The 19,673-nt window shown below is 50.9% G+C and overlaps 1 protein-coding gene across 2 annotated transcripts in view; it reads right to left on the bottom strand.

Annotated features, from left to right (window-relative positions):
- Window positions 1-12,594, bottom strand: part of LOC102463920 (zinc finger protein 385C) — a 222,628-nt gene extending 210,034 nt beyond the window's left edge. Inside the window, exon 1 of one of the 2 annotated variants that reach the window (XM_075911606.1) lies at window positions 12,503-12,594. In XM_075911606.1, the coding sequence (XP_075767721.1) occupies window positions 12,503-12,548 (46 nt within the window). In that variant the 5' untranslated portion in view covers window positions 12,549-12,594. Of the gene's footprint in view, window positions 1-12,312; window positions 12,455-12,502 lie in introns of those variants that run through there. The other variant, XM_006130935.4, reaches the window with a different exon arrangement.
- Window positions 12,595-19,673: the final 7,079 nt, after the last annotated feature.

Genomic DNA, 19,673 nt, shown 5'->3' with positions numbered 1-19,673 from the left:
CTGTAAAATCTGAGCACCTCCAAACCAGTACTGTCTTCCTCCTCACCACCAGGGCAGTGCTGTGATGCAGATGGGAAACTGAGGCACACAGAGACTTGCCCAAAGTCATGGGGAATCTGAAGGAAAGTTCCCTACACCCCAGGATAGAGGCCTAATGACTGAACATAAGAACGGCCATCCCGGGTCAGACCAAAGGTCCATGTAGGCCAGTCTCCTGTCTTCCGACAGTGGCCAATGCCAGGTGCCCCAGAGGGAGTGCAGAACGGATAGTCATCAAGAGATCCATCCCCTCTCACCCATCCCCAGCCTCTGAACCAGAGGCTAGGGACACCATTCCTGTGCATCCTGGCTAATAGCTATTTACAGACCTAACCTCCATGAATTTATCTAGCTCTTTTTGAACGCTGTTAAAGTGTTGATCTTCACAACCCCCTCTGGCAAGGAGTTCCACAGGTTGACTGTGCATTATGTGAAGAAATACTTCCTTTTGTTTGTTTTAAATGTCCAGCCTATTAATTTCATTTGGTGATCCCTAGTTCTTACATTATGAAAACAACTAAATAACGTTTCCTTATTCACTTTCTCCACACCAGTCAAGATTTTATAGACCCAAGATCTCGCACTTGAGTGGCAATAGCTAATTTAGTTCCCATCTTTTGTATGTATAGTTGGGATTATGTTTTCCAACATGCATTACTTTGCTTTTATCCTTCCTCTTTTTCCTTCCTCTCTTTTAGCCAGAGACCCCAGAGAGCACGTACCTTCCGCCTGAGCCTGCAAGGCCCATGGGATACTGGAAAATTAATTCCTCCTTAATTGCTTAATTGCACACTGACGAGAGTTAAAGGAGTTTGGGTTTCTTCTTGTTGGGCAGCACAAGCATCCTGTCTGGCAGTGACAACTGGTCTGTGCCGATGTGCCAGAAAGCAGGAAAGCATCCTGGAAGGACCACTTGTCTCTTCTAGTGTGTCATGAAGTGGGATATTGGGCTAGCTGAACAGTTCCGCTACCCCAGGAGAAAGTTCATGTCTGAAGGTTGCAGATACAAGGGGCGAACACAAGGACATTAGAAAAAATTGCAACAGAAGCATCGAATAAATTCAGAGAGGCAAGTTCTGCCTTTGAGACATCCTGCCACAAGAACTCGAGGCAAGTTTTCTTGAAGGTACAAATGAACGAGGAATTTCCCAGTGCTTGACAATAATTTTGGCCTGTCTCCCATGGCTCCTGGAGGCTCCTTCGCTATACAGATTTTTTTTTCTGACTCAAGTAAATTGTTGTAGTGTCCATTAAAAAAAAAAGAGTCCTTACCACACAGCCACAGACCACATTTCCTCGAGAGCACGGATGTAATTCTTGAGAGAGGTTACTCGACCTATACATCATAACACTACTTTGGACGCAATATAAGAAGAAACAGCCTTTGTGTATCACAAAGTTATTTTTAAATTGACAGAGACAACCTCGTGGGCTTTGGTCCTCTACGTTAGACTGCGTGTTTTGAATTTTTCACGTTGCTGTGCAATGCTTAATAGCCTGCTGTCACGTTACTGGATTTTAAGGGGAGCAGCCAGATCACTGCTGCATCCCTGGGGGGGTGTTTGCCCCAAAAATTGATCCAAAGGGGGCCATGTGAGGTGTCAAATGAAAGCTTACTTTCTTCTGATTCTATATAGGCTATTCATGTAATTGTATAATGTTTGTGTGTGGAGTTATAAATATGTACTCTGTGTTGATGCTGAAAGATTCTGTCTGATGCAGACCAAGGGACTGGGAATGTTTGCCCATGGACATGCTAATGAGCAAAGCTCCAGGGAACAATGGACCTCTGGACCAAAGACAAACCTGGCCACTGGCCACGTGACTCCCTCCAGCTTGGAAGAAGCCAGGAGGGGGTATAAATATGCCATGTGGCCAACTCCATCTTGGTGCTCAGCTCAGCTCTTCATCTCAGAGGCAAGAGTGCAGGGATCAAGGAGCCGGAAAGAACTGTGGACCCATCCTAACACAGGATGTACACCAAAGACTTTTAAGCCAGCAGCTATAACATCTCTGCTGCAAGCCTGCATTGAGAACTGGGAGAGTCAATGCATGTAATGTACGATACTTTAACAACCTTACTCTCATGCTTTTCTTTTTGGTAGTAATAAACCTTTAGATGTTATAGATTCTAAAGGATTGGCTCAGCGTGATTTGTGGGTAAGATCCAGAGTGTAAATTGTTCTGGGATCTGTGGCTGGTTTCTTGGAACCGGACAGAACTTGTTCGGGGAAGGTGAGATTGGGTTCTAAAACCCCTCACCTGTGTATGAGGCCCGGGGCCGTCTGGGGCACAGATATTGCTGGGATGTCGGAGGGGTTTTGCTCGTGAGGTTTCTGGCTGGCCAGGCAGGCAGCTGAAGCGCTCTGTGGGACTGGTTTGTGGCCTATTTGGGAAAGTCTCCAGTCAGGGGGCTATAGAGAGCCCCAAATTGGAGCAATTTGCCCTGAGCAGACGCCCTCAGCTGTGCACACAGCCGGCCCGGTCCGTCACACCTGCAAACCAGTGGGCTTAAGGGCCGCCGGCTCCAGGCTGCCCTGGGCCAGTTTTGAAATGTACAAGAGTCCCTAGCGGGGGCTCTTGTGCATTTCAAATCCACAGCACCCTCATGGCGCCTGGGGTCAGCTGGGGATTCCCCAGCTGACCCCAGGTTCCATGAGGCATTTCCCCAGAACTCAGGGTCAGCTGGGGAGTCCCCAGCTGATCCTGGTTCCGCTGAAATGCCACACGGAGCCTAGGATCAGCTGCGGAGTCCCTAGTTGACCCCGGGCTCCACGGTGCTTCCCCTTTGAACACTGCTTCCGTATTTCAGCAAGGGTGGGAGTTGACTAGCCCAGTGTTTCTCAACCTCTTTTTTATGAAGTACCCCTTTTACACACAAAAAATTATAAGTACCCCCAGTTTTCAGATACACTAAAACATTTTTCTACCACTGCAACACATTTATTTAAACAACTTAATCATAGCCAGGCAGGTGATGAAATTTTTGGGTGTAAAAAGTACGAAAATAATAAAGCACTGTAAAACTTAAAACAAAAATTCAGTTTTCTCCAAATTTCAGTTGTGTGGACGTACCCCCCAGACTTCTCTCAAGTACCCCTAAGGGTACGCGTACCACTGATTGAGAAACACTGGACAAGTCGACTGACTAGCCAATGAGCATTTGGATAGTCAACTAGTCCTTAACATCCTTAGTTTGTGAAATAAGAAAAAACACACGGTGGGATTCTTCATTAGCTTAAAAAAACCCCACACAAATTGTATGCCAAGACATGGGTGATGTTTCAGAATTAGAAAGCAAATCAAAGTAAAAAGCAGTGCAAAGCCAACTCTGTCAAGGTTTTGAGTCCTGAGTGGTAAAGATTTGAAACTACAGCTTTGTTTATTCAAAGGCAGACGTCCAGTACATTGGAATCTTGATAAAGTATATAATACGTCTGTCGGTCTGTCTCCAGGGCTGCGAGAATAAATTAAAAGTTAACTCAGGAAAGAATCCAGGAAATTAAAATCTCTCTCATGGGGCAGCTGTATTTCAAGTTATACCCACAGGATCCAGTGTCCCTTTTCAGGCAATAAGTCATCAGCAAGTGTGTTCATCTTGTGTGATTGCTACTTGTTGTCTTTCGTTAGAGCCTTTAGGAAATCTTTAAAATCAGAGCCCCTTCTCAAAACTTTCATTTAACTAATTAGGGAGCAATCTAGGCTGTATTGAAGTCAGTGGAGGTTTTGCTGCTGACTTCAAGTGGGCCAGGGTTTCACCCTTAATAAATCACCCACACAACGCCTGCATTTTCAGTTGAAATCCAACCTCAGGACTGTGGAAATAAACAGGAAGAAGTAAACCCCATCATCTTTCCAGCAATTACTCCAGAATTACATCTACATAATGGAGAGCTGAATCTGGCTGCAAGATCCGTCTGGTCACGTCTGCGCACAGAAGATGCAGCAGCATCACGCCGCAAAACTATCATTTCAGTCGAGCGCGTTCACACACCGCCACCTGGACCAGCTCTGGTTATATCCACACAGCAGCAGGTGTCGCATCAAAAATAAGGTGTAGTGTGGCTGGGTATCCCAGGGAGGGGGACTCTGCACCATCTGCAAGCGTATTGCCCTGTGGAAAATGCCTGCCGTGTATTGGGGAAGAGCCGCTGGCATCGTAGGGAACGGCAGGAGCTGTGGGTCAAATGCCCAGCATTCCAACAAGGGAGGTCAAATATCGGTTAATTGAATAGTCAAATAACTTCATGAATTCTTATTGGTTAGTTGACTATTCCATAATCCATGGGGGCGGGGCCAGCAGCCAGCATGCCAGCTCCCAAGGAGCCCCCTGCCACGCCGTGCTGCTGCCTCTGTATCAGAGGCAGCAGCATGGGGGGGCCAGGCAGGCAGGGGCGGACTGGTCCGGCGGGATACCGGGAATTTCCCAGTGGGCCGTCGTCCGGTGGGCCATCGTGTCCGCACGCCGTTGCTCTTCCCTCTGAGCAGCTCCGTGTCCACGCTGTATGCATGACATGACGCGGGGGGTGGGGCTTGAGGGACACACAGGGGTGACGTCATGGGGAGGGCCATTCTCAACCCATTTCCCAGGCCTATTTTGATTGCCAGTACGCTCCTACAGGCAGGAGCTGGTTTGCGAGGGGAAGCCGGTTTAAAAACCAGCTCCCCACATGGACCAGCTGCCTGCTACCCTGTGCTACTGCCTCTGATAAAGAGGCAGCCACGGGGGGTGGCAGCAGGCCTTGTCTGGGGAGGGGGTAGTCTGAGCTGAGCTGTCTGCCTGCCTGGATCCTAATACACTTTAAATACAGAGCCACAGCAGGGGGTGATCCCAGACCTGTTGCAAGCCAGGACTGAGACAGGCTGCTGGCCATCCTGCTAAAAATTACTGGTGTGTGTGTGTGGGGGGGGGGGGGGGGGGGGAAAGGTGTGTAATCTATAGCACTAACCTATAAGCTTTTGCTTGCTGGTTAATCGACTACACTATTACACTCTGCCAACAGGCTAAGGGCAAGAGAGACCGAACTGTGCGTTCGTCATGCTGGGGAGGAGAGGTCCGCTCTGCATCTGCCTGTACTTAGCTACACAGAGGCCTTTGGTCTCAAAGGACTGCCAGCCCAGCCCACGGCAACACAAACATCTCTTGCCCTTAGGTCACGTCTGAAAAATTCCTAGAGGAGAGATTTTTATGGCCTGCTGCAGGGCTGGCAGGCAGCAAGAAAACACCCCAAACCACAACCAACTACAGAGATCAGAGGGGAGAGGAGGAAAGCTCGGCAGAGATTTAAATGGGACGCGGCTATTCAGGCTGTTTTTTATTATTCTATTAAACCATAGGTGACTGGTGCCTGTCGGAGGAGGGGCTGCAGGAAAGGCCACCCGGCAGGATCATGAGGGAGAGCTCCATTTAGCAAGTAAAATTTGGGTGGGGGCACAGTGGGGGGTGTAGTATTAAACTGAAGTATTTATACTACTTCCTGACATCACAAATACACGCGGGACATGTCTACACTACCCTCCGGAGGTTGAGCTTCTAGCATTTGATGTAGTGGGTCTAATGTAGACCCCTAAATTGACTGCTGAAGGCAGCCCCCGCCGGTCTCCAAAGAGAACAAAAAAAAAGTGCCACTGTAGTTTAACCACCAAGTAAAAGAAACAGTGAAAGAGAAAAAAGGCATCATTTAAAAAGTGGAAGTTAAATCCTCGTGAAGAAATTAAAAAGGAGCATAAACTTTGTCCAACGAAGTGTAAAAACATAATTAGGAAGCCCAAAATGGAATTGGAAGACTGAGACAAAAACTCAAAAAGTAATGGCAATTTTTTAAAAAGTACATCAGAAGCAAGGAAGGCTGCTAAACAACCCAGGATGATCGGCCCCTGGACGATCGAGATGCCAAAGGAGCACTCAAGGATGATAAAGTCATTGTGGAGAAACTAGACACATTGCTTTGCTTCAGTCTTCACGGCTAAGGATATGAGTGAAAGTCTTGGACTTGTGGTCTCATTAGAGGAGGTTTGGGAACAAACAGATAAACTAAATCATAGTATGTCACCAGGACCAGATGGCATTCACCCAAGAGTTCTGAAGGAAATCAAAGTGAAATTGTGGAACGATTAACTGTGGTTTGTAAGCCATCCGTTATATCATCTTCTCTACCAAATGACTGGAGGGTAGGTATAGAATCATAGAATCATAGGACTGGAAGGGACCTCGAGAGGTCATCGAGTCCAGCCCCCCGCCCTCAAGGCAGGACCAAGCTCTGTCTACACCATCCCTGACAGATGTCTGTCTAACCTGTTCTTAAATATCTCCAGAGAGGGAGATTCCACCACCTCCCTTGGCAATTTATTCCAATATTTGACCACCCTGACAGTTAGAAATTTTTTCCTAATGTCCAATCTAAACCTCCCCTGCTGCACTTTAAGCCCATTACTCCTTGTCCTGTCCTCAGAAACCAAGAGGAACAAATTTTCTCCTTCCTCCTTGTGACACCCTTTTAGATATTTGAAAACCACTATCATGTCCCCCCTTAATCTTCTTTTTTCCAAACTAAACAAGCCCAGTTCATGAAACCTGGCTTCATAGGTCATGTTCTCTAAACATTGGGCCTGGAGGCTAGAGCTTTGATGGCTAAGGTTCGAGAATGATTTCCAGGAAGAAAGGTCAGGAAAAATGAAGAAGTCCCAAGCTTACACGGGGTGGAAAGAACCTCAGCAGAAGCCACACACCTTGGCCCATTCTCACCCCCTGAAGTGGGAAGCCCCAGGAGGGCACTACCAGGTAATACAAATAAATCCATCCCCCACCCGCCCAGCACAGCTCTCCTGTCGTTCTACCAGGTGTTCAATTATCCGAAAGGTTTCCTGTTGGCTTTGTGGGATACAATGGCTCAAGCCTGCAGCCCCTAACCCAGATGGCTCCAGCTCAGCTCTGCTGGATTTGGCACCGCGGCCCCAATCCTGCCATCGGATCCTTCTACTGCAGATCCCCCTGCCCGTGCCGATCCCCAACCGGGTACGCCAGCTGTGTGAGGGCTCGGGATGTTAAAATGCAGGGAATTGATTAACCAGATAACTGCTGAACATTTCAGCAGTTACACGGTTACATGCAGGGTGGCAGCCAGCTCCCCGGGAGCCGGCTTAGAAGCCTCAAAAGCTGTTAAGCTGGCTCCCGGCATGGCACACGCCGGCTCCCGCCTGCCACCTCGTTCCTAGGGAGCCAGCTGCTGCCCCATGCTGCTGCCCCTGATACAGCTCCGGTTCTTAAGCTCCCACCTGCCTCCTCCACGCTGCTGCCTCGGTAGGCGGCTCCCCGGGAGCCGGTGCATGCTGGGAGTCAGCTTTTAAGCTGGTTCCCCATGCATAGCAGACCCCATGGTGCTGCCTCTATCAGAGGCAGTAGTGTGGGGCAGCATGTGGCTTCCCCAAGAGCCGGACCCCATGTAGCCATTTGAGTAACTGATAAACTCCTCCTTATCAGTTACCCATTCACACAGATACTCTCTTACATCCCTAGCAAGGGCAGCTCTCATCAAGTTAAAGTGACCTGCAAGCCTGCCCCTTTAAGCAATGGAAGTCTGTGGCAGAGATCAAAGGGGCTGTAGCAGCAGACTTGTGGGAGCTCCCAAAGGACAGGCCAGCCACAGGGCTTGTGCCAGCTGTATTAGTCTGTCTGTTTGATTTTAAAATGCTCCCTGGCCCAGGAATGCAACACTAGCACGTTCCACGCCCTGATCACTATGGTGGGCGCAAGAGCCTTCTCCTTTGCAACATCTGCCCTCTGAAATAGCCACCTTGGATTATACATTCTTGGCCATTTCTGCCTCTGGTTATTATTTGGCGCTGCAAAAGCGCCTTGGGTGTCCATTTACAAGGCGGGTGCCCTGCAAAAATCCGGGGTCAGGGAAGAGCCCGCTTTGCTCTGCTCCCCAGGAATAGAACTGGGCAGTTTGCATGCAGAAGGCAAAGCAGGACCAGCCCTCCATGTTTAATTGCATCGTCCAGGCACCAAACAAAGCCACCCTCGCAAAGCTCAGGGGTCATATGCGGATTTCAACAAAGGAACCTCATAAGCCAGGCAGGGCACAGCATAACACAGCTGCTTCGCAAGACATGCGGCTTCAAATGAAAGTGCCAAATGCAAGGCGGGGAGGGAGGGACACCAAGCCGAGAATTCACCCCAAAAGGCAATAAATGCCAGCGCGCACCACTAACGCATCTAACCTTTAAAGCCCAATGCTGCTCCCACCACTATGAATGGGAATTCTGCTCCTAACTTCATACGAGTGTTGTTGGATCTAGCGATGTTTAGCCCAGGGGTCTCCAACCCTTTGACGCAAGAGATCACTTTTTGAATTTAAGTGCAACCCAGGATCTACCTCACACCCAAATACCTTTGTCCCCGCCCCCCCGCCCCCGTTGTTCCCCTTCTCCGAGGCCCCGCCCCTGGCTCACTCTGTCCTCCCTCCCCCATCCTTCCTTCCTTCCTTCCACCAGGCTGGGGCACAGGCTCTGGTCTTGGGGATCTGGAGTGTGGGAAGGGCTCTGAGCTGAGCCAGGGGGCAAGGGTTGGGGGTGCAGGAAGAGGCTCAGGCTCGGTAAGGGAGTTTGGGTCCAGAGGGCCTAAGGCTAGGACAGGGGCTTAGGGTGCAGGAAGGGGGTTCATGACTGGGGCAGGGGTTCAGAGCTAGCTCAGGCTGGACCCTGCTGACCTCAGGTGGCTCCTGGGTGGTGGGGCAGTGTGGGGCTAAGGCCCTGGCCCTGCACCACTCTCCAAACTCCCTCCATCCCAAGCCCTGTTGTTTCCCCCCTCCTCCGTTCTGTGGAGACAGGGCACCCTGACATCAGCGCCCTCTCCTCTGCTTGCTGCCCAGAGCAAGATTCCCAGGGAGGGGCAGCTCCAAGGCAAAGGGCAGGAGATGAGCAGCAGTGAGGGAAGGGGTCGCTGAAGTGCTGCGCTTGACAGCCTCTTGGCCACACCAGTCAAGATCACTGTCAGAGGCTCCAAGATCGACCAGGAGATCCCGATCGACTGGCTGGTGACCAGGGGTCATGTAGGCAGGGGAGAATCTCAGATGTCATTGTTTCTGGCCCTTGTGATCACACAGAAAAGCCTGTGACAAGTATGACCCACGAACGGCTCAGAAAGGCGAAGGAAACAAGAACCTCCCCCCCCACGCACACCCCCGCCAACATTTTTCGATCTCATGCTTTTTGTAAAGCAGTCAAGCAAGCATCTGGAGTAGACGACTGACAAGCATCTGGAGTGGATGACCTTGCCCATGCAAAACCATCACTTGAGCTGCTGAAGGAGCTTAGTCCAATGCGTCGGGATGCAATTACAACAGCTACGTCATTTTTTTTTTTGCAAGTGCCTCTTCACCTACTAATTATAGCCCGCTGTAATTTAACTATCCAATAAAAAAATCACCCCGAGGATCTCTATTTTTTCCTCCTATTTGAAAGCAGAAGGGAATTTATTTCAAATCTATGTACAGAAAACAAAATTCCCCTTATCCATGGCTTTCCATGCAGGACATTAGAATTTTATCATCCAGCGAGTTCCATGGTAAACATCACGTTCTGTTCTCAGTATCCCACAGAACTGTGCTAGGCAAACAGAACAGGATGCTCCAAAAGCCACCATTTGCCTGGACAGCTCCATCTGAAAGCACCTGCAACCACTCATAAAAAAAACCCCATAAACGATCCTGCAATTTACTGATGTTATTTGGTGGAGAGACACATGATCGAGCTGGAAACCGAGGACACAGACTTGTCTGTTTCAAGCCTCTTACATCTAGCACCAGCTTCCAAATGGCACAGGGCTCTTTTAAGAGAGCGCGCCCCATTTGCAAACAGGGAAGCTTACACAGACTATCCAAATTGCACACTTAGATGTTCAGCTCAGTAGCTAGGGTGAAATTAACCCTGTGCTGACACCAAGCACATGGCTGATACATCCCATAAGTTGCAAGCGTTCCAATCCTGCAAGGACTCATTCACATGCTTAACTTTGTGCATTCCCAGTGCACTAGATTAAGCACAGGTGTATGTCTTGGAAGGCTTAGGTCATTAGAGGCGCACAGGCATTGTGTAAACCCTCAGCTTGGGGCAAATGTCTCCCCATAAACCCCCTAACACAGCCTCCCGTGCCAGGAAACTAGGCCCACAGATCTCACTTTAAAACAGAACGAAAGACTTCACCCCCTTTTGCTTGCTAAAAGCTGATTTACTCGAGATCAAATTTGAATTTCTGACTCTGCAAGAGAGAGAGAGAGAGAAATCAGCTGTAAGACTCCATCAAGTTCCACTTTCAGGTTCTGTGAAAGGACTCATTTTTCCCGTTCGACTCTAATACGTTTGGCATTAAGTGCTGACAGTTCTGCCCGGGTGTTCTGCCAAAGATAAACCATAGACGCATCGCTTCTTTTTAAGATACTTAGGATTTACTAGGCAGGAAAAGGAAAAGGTTTCCAGCTCTCACTCTCATCCGCACAATCCCCCAGAAAATTCACAGCAGTAACGAGGCTGTTATCAAATGAGTAATAAAATGAACTGAACCACATATTGGAGGACAAGAGGGTCAGAAATCTTCTGGACAGGAGTCACGCTCCAGGGATTAAGTAATTGCTGATCATTGGAGTTAACATGCTAGAATCACATTTGTTTCGTGATGGGAAACATCATATACAGGCTGAAGGCCACGCTTGTTACTCAAATCACTCCCAGAAAACACTTTTGGGAGGACTCAGCAAAAGAGCCGAGTACCCCTGTGGAGACAGCCAGAAAGGGGAGGCTTGATTTAGTACATAAACCAATCAATTACTGAACGGATTTGATGGATGGGAGCAACTTCCCAGCCAACCACCCCGCTGCAGGGTGCATAGATGACATGACTTTGCATGCTTACTGCAGCAGGCTTTACAACTTGGCTAATATAACCCAGGACATGGGAGTTATTATTGGAACAATAAAATCCAGGTTGCACAGACGTCCCCAACTGCCCTTTTTAAAAGATAACTGGCTCGTGAAATGAATTACTCGCCCAGCGCAACTAGAAAGGGGGTGTGAAGAACCCAGAGTGTTTCATTTTAAGTTCTTCAAAGCAGGTTTAGCTGCCAAATTCACACTTTTAAAAAAGAAAAACGACTAGGGATGAAGTTTGAGCTCCCCTCACATGCGTCTCACACACACATACGTGAAAGACCAAGCAACCCAGCTGTGGTCCTTAAGGAGACGAAGTTTTTTCTCAGCTATGCTGAGGTTGCAAAAGTTTGTGTTTCCTTATAAGAGTGGCGAGGAGTCACTCTTATAAGTTTCCTTATAAGAGTGAAATTTTGCAGGGGGTAGGAGTAGAAGGAGCTGGAGAGAATGAAAGCATTCCAATGCAGCACAACGCCTGCAAACTCCAGTTTGCTGGGACGTTTCCAGTTGCAAGATGCAGACAAAACAGGAAGCAACAATAAAGCAGGAAAACAACCCCATGCGTCCATCCTTGTAGACAGCCCCTTTCAAATGACGGACCCGATTCGGATCACCTGTCCGCACTCGGTTGGAAGCCTTTGACTCTAGCTCTAGCTGCTCGTTTATGCCAGCGTACAAGGAAGCAGAATCAGGCCGGTTTCTCCAGCTCTGTCCCCTTGTTTTCAGAGATCAGGTCAGAGCAAACTGTTCCAAAGTGCAGAATCTGAAGTGTCCCGCATAACCCTCCCAGCTCTGTATCCCTTCCCGCCACTGGCCCTACCTTCTTGGCCCTGCAAATGAAAGCCCGGAGCCTTGTGTGACATGTTGAAGGGGCATGCACCCACACCACCAACCAGTGGTGAAAGGAACTTAAAATTTCGTACAGGTACTGTCCTATTGCACCCCAGGGCCATGCCAGCTCTTTCAATAGCTCCCTGCTGGCTTTTTGCTGCAGCTCAGCCAACCTCTTGTCCAAACAGTGCACCAGGGCAACCCCACTTACTGTCACCTCTACCACCAACCCACATCCCTCTGACCCACTGATTCTAATGCCCTGGCTCTCCGAGGGGAAGCATTTCAAGTGGACCCCACAGGACCTGCAGCCCGCGCGGATGCTGGGGGCTCAGAAAAAGGCAGGGGCTGCGTGGATCGCAGGCTTTTCCAGTTCACTGCTCCCCTGTCCTACAGAAATCAGGTCGCAGGCTGCCTCGCTAGAGGACTCGCCCCCCACCACAACTTTTGCTGCCGCAATAACTATTGCACGCACCACCCCGCCGCACGCCTCCCAAGTCCCGGCCATGCACGCACCTGCCCAGCAGGAGAACTCTCCCTCGTGCTCATTAGTTTAATTAACCAGCCAGCGCTGCCCTTGCCTGCGCATCGCCCTCTGCACAGCTGCAGCTCCAGTGGGGGGAGGACGCAGGGGGGCACCAAGCAGCGGCGCAGCAGCAGCCCCACGCATCTCCGCCCCCTTGCGCACCCAGCCCGCCCCTCTCACCTGGCCAGCCGCTCAGCTGAGCAGCCTCCACCGCTGCGTGCAGCATCCTCTCCCGGGAGCGCCCGGCGCCGCTCGCGTCGGAGCCGGGGAGGGGCGCGCGCGCGCGCGCCCCCGCCGGGCGCCCGGGGGAGCGCGCGCGCGCGCGCCCGAGAAAAGGCAGAGGGGACGCAGCTGGGGCTGCGAGGGGGCGCTGCACGTGGGTCGCTCCCTGGTCGCATCTCAGCGCCCCCACCCCACACCGGGCTGCACCCGGGGCCGAAGCTCCTGCCCACCGGGCACCCCATCCTGCGCACACTGGGGTTCCTTCCAGGGGCCAGAGTCCGGGCGCTGCTGAGAGGGTCCCTAGGGCTGCCTCAGGAGACCGATCCTGGATTCCCCCCTGTGCCCAGCCCCAGTGTCCTGGGTGGGGATCCTCCCGGAGCAGGTTTGGGTCATGTGAAATCGACACACCCAGCGGGTCCCAGTGAGCAGCCTACCACCCCCATAGCTGGGGAGCAGTGTTCTCTCTGATCTTTTCCATCCATGCCTGGATTTTTTTCCCATCCATGTGCAGAATAAATTTTTTTGTGGTGCACTGAGGCATGAGCGAATGTGCACCACCCCGAGTAACACAAACCTAGCAGTGGGTGCTTTGCTCATCAACCAGGCGGCATTTGGATCTCTCTCTCCCCTGTGGCTGTGCAGCTTACAGGGAACACTGCAAGGGAGGCCCGGCAGTGAATTAATTCTGAATTAAACATGAATGTAGCCAAGGGACACATGGTAGAACAACATGAGTGGGGGAGGGGAGGGGAGGGCTACAGGCCTCTCCATGCTGTCACTCTGGCTTCATGCCAGAGTCCCTCTTGAACAGAGAGAGTTAACAGAGGGCAGGAAGGGACAACATCAGAATTTGTGACCTTGAGGATGCCACCATATTCCGTTTTGTTAGTTACCCGATTCACCCTTGGAACTCACCGCCACAAGATATCATTAGGCCCAACAACTTCTTATCCATAGAAATCGATAGTCCTTTTCGGATGCTGAGATCATCCAGAGCTTTAATAATAAGAGTTTAAAAAAATACAACTCACATGAGTTTTGAGTTGATACAAACGTCCTGTTTTGGGTCAACCCCTGACTGATGGAGGAGAGGATGAAATTTCCCCTAGGAACAGTATCAGAGGAGGGGCTATGTTAATCTGTCTCACAGTGAGGCTCCTGTGCACCTTAGAGACAGATTTATTAGGGCATAAACTTTTGAGGCCAAACCCCACTTCATCAGGGGACAGGTTTTCCTGGTCCTGCAGAATTCTTGCGCCTTCTCTAAAACCAGGGGGAATGGACTTTGCAATGGCCTCTAGTTTCTGCCAAAGCTGGAAGCAAAGCAGGTGATTCTCTTATGAAGCAGACATGGCTGGGGATGCTGTGGGCTCTGACTGAGCCAGGAGGTGAGGAGGGAGGCTGGAAGGACGTATTTGAAACAGGGATGTAAAATGCAGGTTAAAATGCGGCAGGGGGCTGCTCCAGTCCAGCTGGGCTCTTTTAATATATTTCCTACAATACTGAGGAGCAGGCAGGTTTTGGTTTGACTCTGAGATCCCTGCATAGGCTCAGCAAATACATCCTGAAGCCATCCATCACTGAGAAAAGTGTCAATGAAATGATTGCATTCGGCGGCTAGTGCTTGGAGGCTGTGGCTTGCAAATGGGATGCTGGACAGTATTGTCCAGTGGTTGCAGTGGGGTGGAGGGAGGAATGGTAGGCAGGTCTCCTGCAGATGGTATTTCTACTGCTGATTGGCTGGCTGAGCATGATTAAGTCTCAGAGCCCCGATGTGCCTCAGTTTCCCCATCTGCAAGAGGTGGATAATACTTGCTTATCCCCCTCATTGTGCATGAGGGTGGCAGGGACATGGGAGGAGGAACTGCTCCAACCAGACCTCCACTGGTTAACCAGTAAGCATGCCAGTAAGGTTATCTGGTTAACACTAAAGTTTATATCCCTAATCTGAAGGTGGAGGAAGGCTTGCATTATATACACTATGTCAGATCGGTGCCACTACCCTCTGCATTTTTCTCTTCCCCTCAGGGCACAGGGACAATATTCTCAAGTACCCTCACTCTGGGCAGCAGCAAAAACCAAAATCCACAACCAGAAGCTTTGTTTGGCACAATTGGCGAGAGCCACAAACCAGCCCTCGTGGGCTCTGAAAAGCCTCAGTGGCCAGCAGAACTGGGACCTGGCTGTGGATTGTTTATTATCAGTCGAGTGTACATGACGACACCTTCCATCAGGGCACTGGGAGCATAGGCAGGGAGAGCCCCGTTTGCCAGTCACTAGCTGAATCCAACTGTTTGGAGGAGAGCAGGTACAAGCAATGGTGTGGTGTTGTTTTGTTCAGTTAAAAAAACCCAACAACAACAGCCAGAAGGTACCAGCCTTTAAGAAGCAAGAGATTGGCTGCTCCCCCAGGTGTGCAGAGGACGTTTGTGCAACTCACTGTCTTTTTAAAGTGTTAAAAAACCCCTGGCTGTGTCTAGACTGGCCAGTTTTTCCAGAAAATCAGCCGCTTTTCCGGAAAAACTTGCCAGCTGTCTACACTGGCCGCTTGAATTTCCGCAAAAGCACTGACGATCTCATGTAAGATTGTCAGTGTTCTTGCGGAAATACTATGCTGCTCCCGTTCGGGCAAAAGTCCTTTTGCGCAAAACTTTTGCGTAAAAGGGCCAGTGTAGACAGCTGAGTTTTGTTTTCCGCAAAAAAAGCCCCAATCGAGAAAAAGGCGATCGGGGCTTTTTTGCGGAAAAGCGCGTCTAGATTGGCCACGGACGCTTTTCTGCAACAAGTGCTTTTGCGGAAAAGCGTCCTGCCAATCTAGACGGTCTTTTCTGAAAATGATTTTATCGGAAAACTTTTCCGTTAAAAGCATTTGCGGAAAATCATGCCAGTCTAGACGTAGCTCCCGTGTTTGATATGGCAGCAGGCCCCGAACCTTTATGCAAGGCAGGGGTAGGCTGGATGCACAGACAAGACTCCCACCCCACAGAGAATACCTGCTAGTCCAGGGTGGGCAATTATTTTTTGATGGAGCGGGGCATTCCAAGAATTTGGTAAGTGGTCAAGGGCTGCATTCTTCCATGATATCACTGGAGGAGGTGCAGGGTCTGGGAGGGAGATGGGGTGCAGAAGGGAGCTTGGGGTAAGGGACTGGGGTTCAGGAGGAGGTGTGGGCTCTGGGAAGGTGTTCGGGTGAAGGAAGGGGTAGTGACCTGGGACAGGAGACTGGGGTGCAGGGTCTGGGAGTGGGTATGGTGCAGGAGGGGGCAGAGGGTCTGGCTTATGTGGGGTAGGGGCCAAAGGGGCTGAGGTGCCGTGAGGCAGGCTCTGGCTGGGAGACGTTTACCTGGGTGACTGCCAGCTGGTAGCTCAGCGGGTTCCCTGCCTTCCATTCCCTGGCAGGTCTGCTCAGAGCTGCATGCCTGTGGGGGAGGAGGAAGGGGTACCTGGGGTGCTGCCTGTTCGTCACTGTTCTTCAACCAGGCAGCTCCCATTGGTGGGAAACTGGCCAATGGGAGCCACAAGATTGTGCTGTGGGCAGGGGTAGCGTGCAAAGATTCTTCTCACTCCTACCTCTCCCCGGGCTTGCAGCTGTTCACAAACAGGGTCCTGCAGCCGGCTTTTCTGAGCGGTGTGCAGGGGGCAGGGTAGGCAGGGAGCCTGACTAAGGATCCCACTGTACCTGCGAGCTCGATCCTGTGGTTTGGCTCCATGGGCCACTTTTTGCCCAGCCCAGATCTAGATGCTCTGCATAACGACTCTCATAGGGGATCTCAAAGCACTTGACGATCACTATTGAAGTCAGTTCACTAGTGAGCTGGGCAGCGCACCATGTTCACAGTAAGCTGCATGCTTGTGTGGCCATTCAGTAGAGATTCAAGTGCTGCCCAGCTGATCTGTAGAGCACCCACTCCTGGATTTTCTGCTTCTACTGGTGGTACACATTCACATGTACCTGGGTGCACAGGAAAAAAATAATTCCACACACAAATGGAAAAAGTCCACACATGGATGGAAAAGCTTTAGAGGGGACATCAACTCATACTACCTGCAGCTCACACTCGAGCTTTTCAGTGCTTGCTACAGATCAGTGCCAGGACAAAACAGTCTGCTGGACACCGGCTCCCACTGGAGTCCCTAGAGGGGGACACCCTAGGAGAGCTGTTGGCTCAGATTCAGTTTTTAGGGGACTGGTGCAGAGGACAATCCTGTGTTAGTTGGGTGGAAGTTACGACCCAGCCTGATGATGCCTAGCTTTATAGTCTGTCCTGCAAATCTTGCTCTCAGGAACATTGGACTAGTAATAGAGATGCAGCCGTGTTAGTCTGATCTTGCTGTAACAAAAGACAGGACTATGCAGCACTTTAAAGACTAACAAGATGGTTTATTAGGTGATGAGTGTTCGAGGGCCAGACCCACTTCCTCACATCAAATTCTGGAAGAGAATTGGCATGACCATGTATACATTGGAGTCACTCTAATGAAGTCAACGGGGACTAGAATTTGCCCAGCTGGCCCCGTGACATGGAGCTTGTTCTGCCGAAGGGGAACAACGAGAAAGGAAAGAATATCAGACCCCCTACTAGGATCAGGGCCAACGCCAAGATTAAAGTGCGGAGCCGCTGCCCTGCTCGATATCGGTGATTATAAATCACTTTATTTTTAAGAACCCTCTCTCCAGCCCTAGAGCGTTTATTTGCTCTGCTATCTGATTTTACAATGTTGTATTTTCTCTCCCTATAAATAATTACAGACTCTAATGGATCTCAAACCTTGCATTACCTGAGCTGTCAGGAACTTGACAATTACGGCTCTGCTGGCTTCTCCCCTTTAAAGGGCTCTTCAAACATTCATTCACCCTCCCACACAATAAAGGGATCAGCAAGTATAATCCACCTCTCTCAGGTGGAGAAACTGAGGCACATCGCAGCCCTGTGACTTAATCATGCCAGACAGCCAATCAGGAGCAGGAGAACAACCTGCAGGAGACCTGCCTCACAGCCCCTTCCTGCTGTAACCACTGGACAATACTGTCCCACGTCCCTTTTGCAAGCCACAGTCTCCCAGCACTAAGAGCCGAATGCAATAGTTTCATTGCCACTTTTCCCAGCAATGGGTGGCTTCAGGATCCGTTTGCCAAGCCTATGCAGGGATTTTGGAATCAAACCAAACCTCTCCTGCTCCTCAGCATTGTAGGAAATATACTACACGGCTCTCCAGGTGTCACTTTCTGGGCAGATCATTCACATCGCAACATGCCATGATGGGTGTGTGGTGTCCTCGTCATTGTGCAGTGAGTGGGCTGTGGCCACGCAGAGGCAGAACCGAAAGCAGGACCGGCCACAGGAATTAGCATTGATTCTGCCACCAGAGCTTCCCTTTTCGTGGTCTCCCAAGGAGGGCAATGGCAAGGAACTTGCAAGCCGCACGGTAAGATTTCACAGCCAGCGAGTGGGTGTGGCGGCTGTCATTCACCCTCAGGCATGCTCAGGGACCAGCCAGGTTCTCAGCGAGGAATACTCCAAGCAGCCCCGAATGCCATCGCTGCTCCTAGAATGCCAGAGTATCAGGCAGTCACGGCTCACAGGTCATGCCCACACGTGGCCCCTTGGCTCCTGGGGGGAACCCCCCTCTCCAATGCGGCAGCCTCTTCGTGGGGAGCCCCCTCCAGTACAGCCCATTCTCAGGGAGTCCTCTCCAGTGCGGCGACCCTCTCTTGGGGGGCTCACTCTCACCTGGGGGGGTCCACCCCTCTGCCTCTGGGATGGTGCCTCTCAGGGCCTTCAGCCGCCTGCCTCCACCATGAGCCCCTTCGGAGGGTCCACGCCCTCTGGACCCCCAAGGCCTCCACTCCCACACCTTGTTCTCTAGACCAGAGCAACTATCAGCCAGCTCAAAACAGGAGGGTTTATTGAGCTTTGAACACTAGGGTTACCAGATGGTTTCAAAAAAATACCGGACACACTTGATCTCAGATTTGGGGTGGCGGGGACCGGCTGGGAGGGGAGCGGGGCTGGCCGGGAAGAGGTCAAGGGGAGCAGGGCTGGCTGAGGGAGATCGGGGGGCGGGAGAGAACCAGCCAGTGGGAAGCAGGGCTGTCCAGGAGGAGGTTTGGGGGGAATGAGGCTGGCTACAGGGGAACCGGCCAGCGGGGAGCGGGGCTGGCCAGGACGGGGTTGGGGGGAGCGGGGTTGGCTGGGGAGCAGGCGGGGCGGGGAGGGGGCTGGCCTGGGCACACGCAGATCCCGGGGTACTGCCCGTCCTGCGCAAGGTCCCAGCGGGGCGCACGGGCGAGTCCGGCCCCGGGTGTTCCATCCCACCCCAGCCCTGCTCCCCTTCTCTCTACTGTGTAGTTACATACTGCCTGGCTGGTAGACACAATCATGCAGCGTGAGTGCGTCTACCAGCCAGGCAGTACGCAACTACGTACTGATACTCGTGATAATAATAAAACGTACTTAATTAGAAAATACCGGTATTTCTCAAAATACTATGTCCAGTATTTTCTCAATTTCTTCCCCGGACGGAATGCTCAAAAGCCAAATTGTCTGGTTCAAAACCGAACACCTGGCAACTCTACATACAGCAAAGCATCTCTCAGGCCACACGTGGTGGTTGGTTCGTATCCTCAGCTGATCTGGGAGGACCCGTTCCTCATGCTCTCACCTTGTGCCCTCAGAACGAATGGGCATTTATTAATAGCGATGACCATTTTTAAACTCTTTAATTACAACAAAATCTATATCAGGTAACAACAACAAAGTTTTGTCACTTACCAAATCGCATCTCCTACCTCCTTCCACTTGCAGCTCTAAGCGGAGAGAGTGGGACGCATTTTGGTCCGATAAGGATGCGCCTTTTAAAAAAGGGTTGTCAAACTTATCAAAGGCCAAAAAATTAACAAGCGTCTAAATCTGAGGCCCCCTTTGAGTTCGAGGGTCTGGCCAAGTGGCCCTCCTCGCCCCCCTCTCCCCGATTAGCCCAGACTTACTTGGGAGGGGACACACCAGCCTTTGCACAACAGAAGTGCCCAACAACAGGCTCTGCTGGAAGCTTTGGCTTGGCGGCTATTTCCCAGAATGGCTTGAGATCACTGAACTTTCTATGTGAGTCACTCTGTGAGATCCAGCAG

Source organism: Pelodiscus sinensis, chromosome 29 (assembly GCF_049634645.1).
Source record: "Pelodiscus sinensis isolate JC-2024 chromosome 29, ASM4963464v1, whole genome shotgun sequence".
Taxonomy (NCBI): domain Eukaryota; kingdom Metazoa; phylum Chordata; order Testudines; family Trionychidae; genus Pelodiscus; species Pelodiscus sinensis.
This window is presented reverse-complemented; position numbering and strand designations above follow the sequence as displayed.